This window comes from Cnephaeus nilssonii (genome assembly GCF_951640355.1).
Source record: "Cnephaeus nilssonii genome assembly, chromosome: 14".
Taxonomy (NCBI): domain Eukaryota; kingdom Metazoa; phylum Chordata; class Mammalia; order Chiroptera; family Vespertilionidae; genus Cnephaeus; species Cnephaeus nilssonii.
In genome coordinates this window covers 64,321,319-64,328,709 of record NC_137085.1, presented here as the reverse complement: position 1 = coordinate 64,328,709, position 7,391 = coordinate 64,321,319, and the positions used below count along the sequence as shown (strand labels likewise).

At 39.8% G+C, this 7,391-nt stretch overlaps 1 protein-coding gene across 1 annotated transcript; it reads left to right on the top strand.

The window, feature by feature from the left end:
• Nucleotides 1–1,440: 1,440 nt before the first annotated feature.
• On the top strand, nt 1,441–4,463 carry IZUMO3 (IZUMO family member 3; the record flags this gene model as incomplete). The annotated part of the gene is made up of 7 exons (XM_079791307.1): nt 1,441–1,672; nt 1,809–1,883; nt 2,032–2,121; nt 2,337–2,354; nt 2,762–2,842; nt 3,925–4,015; nt 4,325–4,463. 7 exons carry the CDS (start codon nt 1,441–1,443, stop codon nt 4,461–4,463), a joined length of 726 nt encoding a protein of 241 aa, XP_079647433.1.
• Between the last annotated feature and the right edge of the window lie 2,928 nt (nt 4,464–7,391).

The following is a 7,391-nucleotide window of genomic DNA, read 5'->3' as shown; positions in this document are numbered from 1 at the left end:
TCACAACCTTCCCTTCCATGACTCCCATACCTTAGATCTAAATTCCACCACTAACCTTTTAGTATTTCCTAGTTTCTAGGAGGGTTTCCTAGTTTCTTGGAATTCATAGCCATATAAGCAATATAGGGTGTCTCCTCCCCCCAAAATGTCTACACATACATTTATGATAGCTCTATTGATGTTTCTTTTTTTCATATTTAATCCATTGGAATTAATAATTATTTAAAGTGTGTATACATTTTGGGGGGACACCCTGTATATTAGAAAAGAGGTAACTGATGCTCTAAAATGTCTGCAAAGCAGCCTTAATTTCTTCAAATAACAAAGAACATTCTTATTTAAAGAGCCTTAAACTGAAGGAAACATATGTTTATTTGACTACTTTCCATGTAGGTAGCCTTAAAGGTCAGCCCATGATAACTGTGGTTATTTTCTTATATGTCACATGCTTCATCAATACTTTCAAGATGAGCCTGCTAAAGTAGCCTAAAGGTTACTGGATTTTTACTCATCATATACCCCTCCACTGTTATTCTAGTATTCTTGCTCCAGACTCTTTATAAGAAGAATTACATGCCCCGCTGGTATGGCTCAGTGGTTGAGTTTCAACTTATGAACCAGGAGGTCATGGTTCAATTCACAGTCAGGGTGCATGTGCTGGTTTAATGGTTTAAGGCTTTATCCCCAGTAAGAGGCATGCAGGAAGCAGATGATCAATGATTCTCCCTCATCACTGATGTCTCTATCTCTCTCTCCTTCACTTCCATATATATATATATGAAGAATTATGTAAAAAGGTTTAGTATGGAAGGAAAAATCATCCTACAAAGATAGCCTAGACCAAATTTGCAAAAAATTTCATTTATTTCAAAATTATTATTATCAATGATAAAAATTGTATACAGATACCTACTGCTAGTTTTCAATGATACTGTTACCATCAGGGATTGGGACCCCAGAGAAATCAATATTCTGGGCTTTTCTTGCCTCCACTTAGAAGCAGAGTTTTGGTTAAGCAGTCTCTGAGGTTATATGTATCTCTTCCTAGAGACACTACCACAATGGTCAGGAGGGATGTGGAAATTTACTAAGGACACAAGTAAAGGAGAAACATAATACAAACCTTTTACTGAGATATCGCCCTGCATGGAATTCTGCTGTGTGAGCTCCAGACTTTCTTTATGTTCTACACTCAGAACTCAGGTATCTGCTCCCCAGCTGGCAGTTCCCTCTCTTAGGAATGAAGGATAAAAGTCAGAAAACAGCTGAAAATTCAAAGGGAAATGTAATTGATTACAAATGGGATGAAAATGGAAGGAAAGGTGAAGTCAAACTCTCCAGGACAAGGCTCTTATTCCTGGATTTTTGAAGGAAAGGGAACTAGGTGAACTGGTTGCCAGGACAACCTGCTGTTGGGGCAAGAGCGGTTGTGGCAAGGCAATGGGAGACCTTTGGCTGTTCCTGCTCCTGCCTCTGTCCTTGGCAGCCTTCCATGGAGTCAAAGGCTGCTTGGAATGTGACCCCAGATTTATAAAGGATATTAAGTCATTGTTGGAAAAGTTGGTACCCTTAGAAGTCCCTGGCCGAATTGAACTGCTTGACAGGCAGATTAAAGAGATGACCAATTTAAGCTTCAAGGTCTCCCACGGGAACAAGATGCTTAGGCTGTTGGGTGAGGGAAGCTTGGGACCCTAAGAGTTTGAGGGTTAAAGGGAGAAGGGAGGCATGGAAGAGAGCACCTCGGTCCACCTAATATCCTCCACAGATATAATTCTTCCCCAACATGTATGTTTACCTTTCTTTTCTAGCTGTTCAAAGGGTTGTCTATTTGAGAACATGGCTGAAGAATGAACTTTATAAAGTGAGCAATAAAACATGGAAAGGTGAGGTTCTGTTTCACTGTTAAAAGACTGTCTTGCCCAAGCAAATATGAAAAGAGTTCCCCTGGGAAAACAAGGCAAAACAGTCAGGACTAAATCCTGAAGGGAAGGGCCACCCTTATTTTCTGATGTCCCTTCCACCCGCTCTTAGGTGTCTTTATCCTTCAAGGCAAGCTTCTTGATGTTCGCCAAAACCTGGAATCCAAACTGAAAGAAGTATTAAAGCACTTCTCTGAAGCTGGTAATAAAATATGTCTACCTAACAACACTGACATTATGAGAGAGCAATAGGAAATGAGGGGTGAGAGAAGAAATCTAGTTTCACATGAGAGAGATTTAGAATGGCTAGGGGGTGGCTGGAGCTGAATGGATAACCAGACAAAAACTACCTGGGTATAAATATGAAGAACTCCAAGTTGATTCTAAGCTCATTAGACCTTTCTGATTCTCTTTTAGCTTGTTCTGAAGATTGCGGTGAGTATAGTACATGTGATGCCTTGAGATTAGCTCACCGTTTCCCATCTCCTTTGCTTTCTATGATCTGATCTCTTCTACTTGTCCCACTGAGAACCCAGTTCCCAGAGTTGTGGTTCCAAGAAGGAATGTCAATGACATCTGACAACAGTCTATCTTATGAAATCTTTGATTGCTCACAGAGTTTGGAGGGGCTCAGAGGCCTCCTAAAATGTAGTTTACAAACTATAGCACCCGTGTAGTTAAGGCATCATTTTCCCACTTCTTCACCTGAGATCTGACTTAAATTACGGGAGGTTTTGACCCATCAGAAACTTGTTTACTAGGGGAAGAAGGAATTCATAGATGTCTGAGCTAAGGAAATGCCATGCCATGCTCCCCTCCAATTGTCTTACTTCTCTTCTCAGTCCTGAATGAAGGTCCTGTCCTGGATTGTTGGAACTGTCATCACATCACCACCCACTGCTTCAAAGGAGAGTATTGTGGAGGTAACACGGATGTGGTGTGGCATTTTGAGGGGTCAGTGATCAAGGTAACGAGACATTCATTGATTTAGTCAACAAATATTTGTTGAGCACCTACTATGCAGTGCATGCTAATGTTACAAATACAGTAAAAGCCAAAATGTTGAACAAAATTTGTATATCAGCATGAACTACAGGCACTGGACCGACTTAAGGACTGAGAAATACAATGTCTGGACTAAAGGTTGAGAAATTAGCTAACACAGAAAGAACAAAAGTTTCCTAGAACCTAAGGGTCTAATAATAATAAAGATCACAGGAATCAGAAACACAGGAATCAGAAAACTGTGATGGAAATAGTGAACAGAGCAAACAGTTTGAGGTTAAAGAACCTTCTATTATGCATAAAGTTCTCAAGTTACTATTTTTCTTCTCCAAAACTCACTTTTTTTACTTTATTTTATTTTTATTGTTTACATCTGTTGGGGAGCACAAGAGACTTGGTTGGAAAGTTGTAAGGAGGACATTCCTAGAAAAGGGAGGTGTGTGGAAGGCCACCTGCCCTGTTTATCAGAATTCCAACTTAGGGGAGATTTAGGGGAGTGTCGAAGGCGGTTTCCCTGATTATTCCTTGACCTTTCCAAACAAGTCTGTGCATATGCAGACCCCCTCCCTCCCCCACCCTCTCGGGTGTTTACTGGAATCCTTATGCTTAATCCCTGGATGCCCTTGCCTAGAGGACAATGTGAAAACATGTGTCCGCCCAAAATTACTCACCCTACTGATTGTATCTAAAGATAAAAATTTCAATAAAAGCCTAACAAGGCAGGCAACCCAGGCTGCCTGCCGGGCTTCTTCAGCAGGGCCGTCCCTTAGCCCTCTCTCCCACAATGAAACTGTGTTGGAGTAATCTGTTCATGGGGCTGCTGGTCAGCCCCAGCATATATTGTTACAGATACCTCCATTTACCACCCCCCTTTGCCTACACCTTCCACCCTCCTCCAACCCCCCTTCCTTCTGGCCATCACCACACTGCTGTCTGTGTCTACGGGTTATCCATATATATTCTATGGCTAATCAACTCACTTTCTTTTTACCCCTTCCAGAAGAGGATTCAAGGAAGCATGAGAATCGAGAAATTGGGCTATTTTTGATATTGATAACAGAAGCTGTAATACTGGGAAGTGCTTTGTTACTGTGAGTTTTCCTCCCTCCAAACACTGGGTTAAGCATTCCTTTAGCAAAGAGACTGCCCAATCTTCCCCCTCCTTCCAATGGAAAGAAGGGGAAAGAAATCACTTCAAACTTGGGGATATGATACTGACAGGAAGGAAGTGAAGGGAAGTCTGATGGGGATAAAAGTAGAAACAGAGGAAAAGGAGGAGGTATGAGGAAAACCTTTGGAGAGTTATCTAGAAAGGGAAGAAAAAATACAATTTGTATAATTGTTTTAGAGGGTTGGGCTACTGATATTGCACTTGGAATTATCTTGTTTCTCTACTCTAGACTCCATGTTTGTGTCACTCATCAGAGGAAAATGAAGGCAATACGAAAGTCATTAGAGAATTACTTGGAGAAGAAACTTGAAGAATTAATGGGGAGGACAGATAAGAAGAACAAGCAAGATTTTGGAATCAGAAAATAAATACAAAACCATAGACAGGAGATCTTTCAAGATTCTCTAAAGTGTTACTCAACTTAGAAAACTGGGAATTAAGTTCTTTTGTGGTCCTAAAATCACAGCATTTTAAAACAAATAGAACTTAGAGTTTCTCTGGTAAAGATCTTTATTCATATCCTGAGGCAATGGAATCAATGAGAGGGCAAATGCTCTACCCAGAGTTGTACAGAAAGTAATGCTGCCATGTTGCAATGCACACTTAAAAAAGTAATACGCTGTATGCTTTAATAAAAAATGCCTGGTTGGTAACTCTTATTAATTGCTGTAAGTCGAATAACTTTACATTTCTAAGCTGCTTTTATTTCTGTCTTTACATTTTGTCACTATTTCTAAAACTCTATGTTAGGCTTAATGTGACAGTTTACTTTGATAATACATAACATTTACTCTTCATAATGACATCATATGCACACACCATGAAGTCCAAAATATAAGTTCTGAGAAGTTGAGGTTTAACGAGTCCTTTCCCCCTATCTCTATGCTCCAAATACTGAATTTCATATTAATTTCTGATTGTTGTAGCGGTTTCTATTAAACACTTTTTTGTGTATAGTACATTAATTAGTGCTTTACATCTATCATCTAATTGAATTTTTGCAATAATCTTGTGAGTAATATTGTTATTATCTCCATGTTAGAGATGAGGAAACAGGAAATACCTAATTCAAGGTCACACAGCTACTAATCTAGGCTATGCCAAACTCCTCTAGTGGCTGACCTTTGCTTATCCAAACCATGTGATAGGTACTAACAGCTACAGTCATGCATACAATCTAAAATAATAAAAGCATGATATGCTAATTAGACTGGACGTCCTTCCAGATGACCTTCTGGGAGAAGCCAGGACTGCAAGGGAAGCCTGGGTCCCTGGTGCCAGAGGGAAGCCAGTGCTGGCAGCTGAAGGAATGCCTACCCTTACATGAATTTTCATGCATTGGGCCTCTAGTAACTAGATAAATGGAGAGAATAAATATGGGTTTATTGTCATAAAATATTCTTGATCATAGATAGTAGTGGCAAAACCTAGAATGAAATTAAAGCCCGGCTAAGTCTAAAACATAGGAACTTCCACTCAATTTTGTTTCCTTTTTTTCTGGAAGCTTATTTCAGAAAATAAACACCACAGTGTAGCAGCAGGGGAATAGTTTTAGGAGTCCTACTTTATAGGTGGGTAGAATGGTTTGCAAATTGTTTACCCCTCTAGAGCTCTGAGGGCTTGCTTATTATTGCTGCTATACTACTGAAATATGAAATGAATGGGAATGAAACTGGGAGGAAAGACCTGAACACTGATACCTCTCAGTTGCTAAATTTGAACTTCATGTTAAAAATTCCCCAAAAGAGTGTTATTGGCATCTACCATTCCCCGGGATTTAAAGCTCATCTCACTAAAAAATCTTGAGACATATTTACTTCATTCATAGTATTAATTAAATTATTGTCTGTGTATTGTTTTATTTTTCACTAGACACCCGATGCACAAAATTTGTGCAAGGGACTCGGCCCTCACAGTCCCAGCTGCCTCGGCCCTCACAGCCCCGGCTTCGTCCGGTAGGTCATCCAGAGGGTTGTCCAGACAGTCATTCTGCTGTACAGTCTAATTAGCATATTAGCTCTTTATTATATAGAACTAGAGGCCTGGTGCACAGATTCATGCACTGGTGGGGTCCCTCGGCCTGGCCTGCAGGGATTGGGCCAAAACCGGCTCTCCAACATCCCCCGAGGGGTCCCGGATTGCGAGAAGGTGCAGGCCAGGCCAAGGGACCCCAATGGTGCACAATCGAGGTTGGGGAGGGACCGCAGGAGGGCTCTAGGGCATGTCCAGCCTGTCTCGCCCAATCCCAATCGGCTGGACCCCAACAGCAAGCTAACCTACTGGTCAGAGTGTCTGCCCCCTGGTGGTCAGTGCACATCATAGTGACTGGCCAAATGGTTGAAGGGTCAGACTCTTAGCATATTAGGCTTTTATATATATAGGTTGTAAATAATTATATAAATGGGATAACATACCTATTAGGATTTGAGTGTTTTTGTGACTCTTCATTTGCTTAAGTGCAAGCTTTTAAATTTCGTATCCTATCAATTTATCAGCCCCTCTCCACTGCTTTCCTACTCCAATCTCATTACACTCTACAAAATCTAGGTAATAATAAAAGTAATAAATAGACCAGAATATATAGAAACAATAAATTGTATGAACCTAACAACATAACCTTGATATAAAGAAACAAAAAAAAAATATTGACACAACTTCCACAGTCAACATGGGGAAGTTTAGTACACATGTCTTAGAATCTTATAAAGCTAAAGAAAAAGAAATGTTAACACAATTACAGATTTCTATAACACAATAAACAACCAATATTAAGTAATATTAATTAGTGCTAAACTATTAATATTACTTGTATTTAACCCTGTACCCTTGTAAAATACATACATTTTCTTCTTTCTAATACAGATGGAGCATTGATAAAAATTATCAATGTAGTTGGCTTGGCAGAAGGTAGCTAGTTTTCTCCTAACTAAATTCCCATTCCTCCTGGATACATGGCTAGAGTACCTTTCCCAGTCTTCTCTACAGTTAGGTGGGGCTATGTTACTGAATTCTGACCAACAGAATGTGAATATAGGAAATGATATAGCTGATTCCATGTCTGGCATATATAAACTTAAAGGAACAATCCTCCAGCCTGTTCCTTCCCTGTCCAATGGTGGATGTCAATATCCAGGAATATCTGAGAATACCGAAGATGCCTCTGATTTGGCGCATCAATTTTGTATTTCATAAAGCTTTCAATTGAAAGCCTATTTCATTAAGCTTTTATTGAGATTTTAGAATCAGCATTACATATTTACATAATATACTAATTATGTTACACAAAGGCCAAAAAG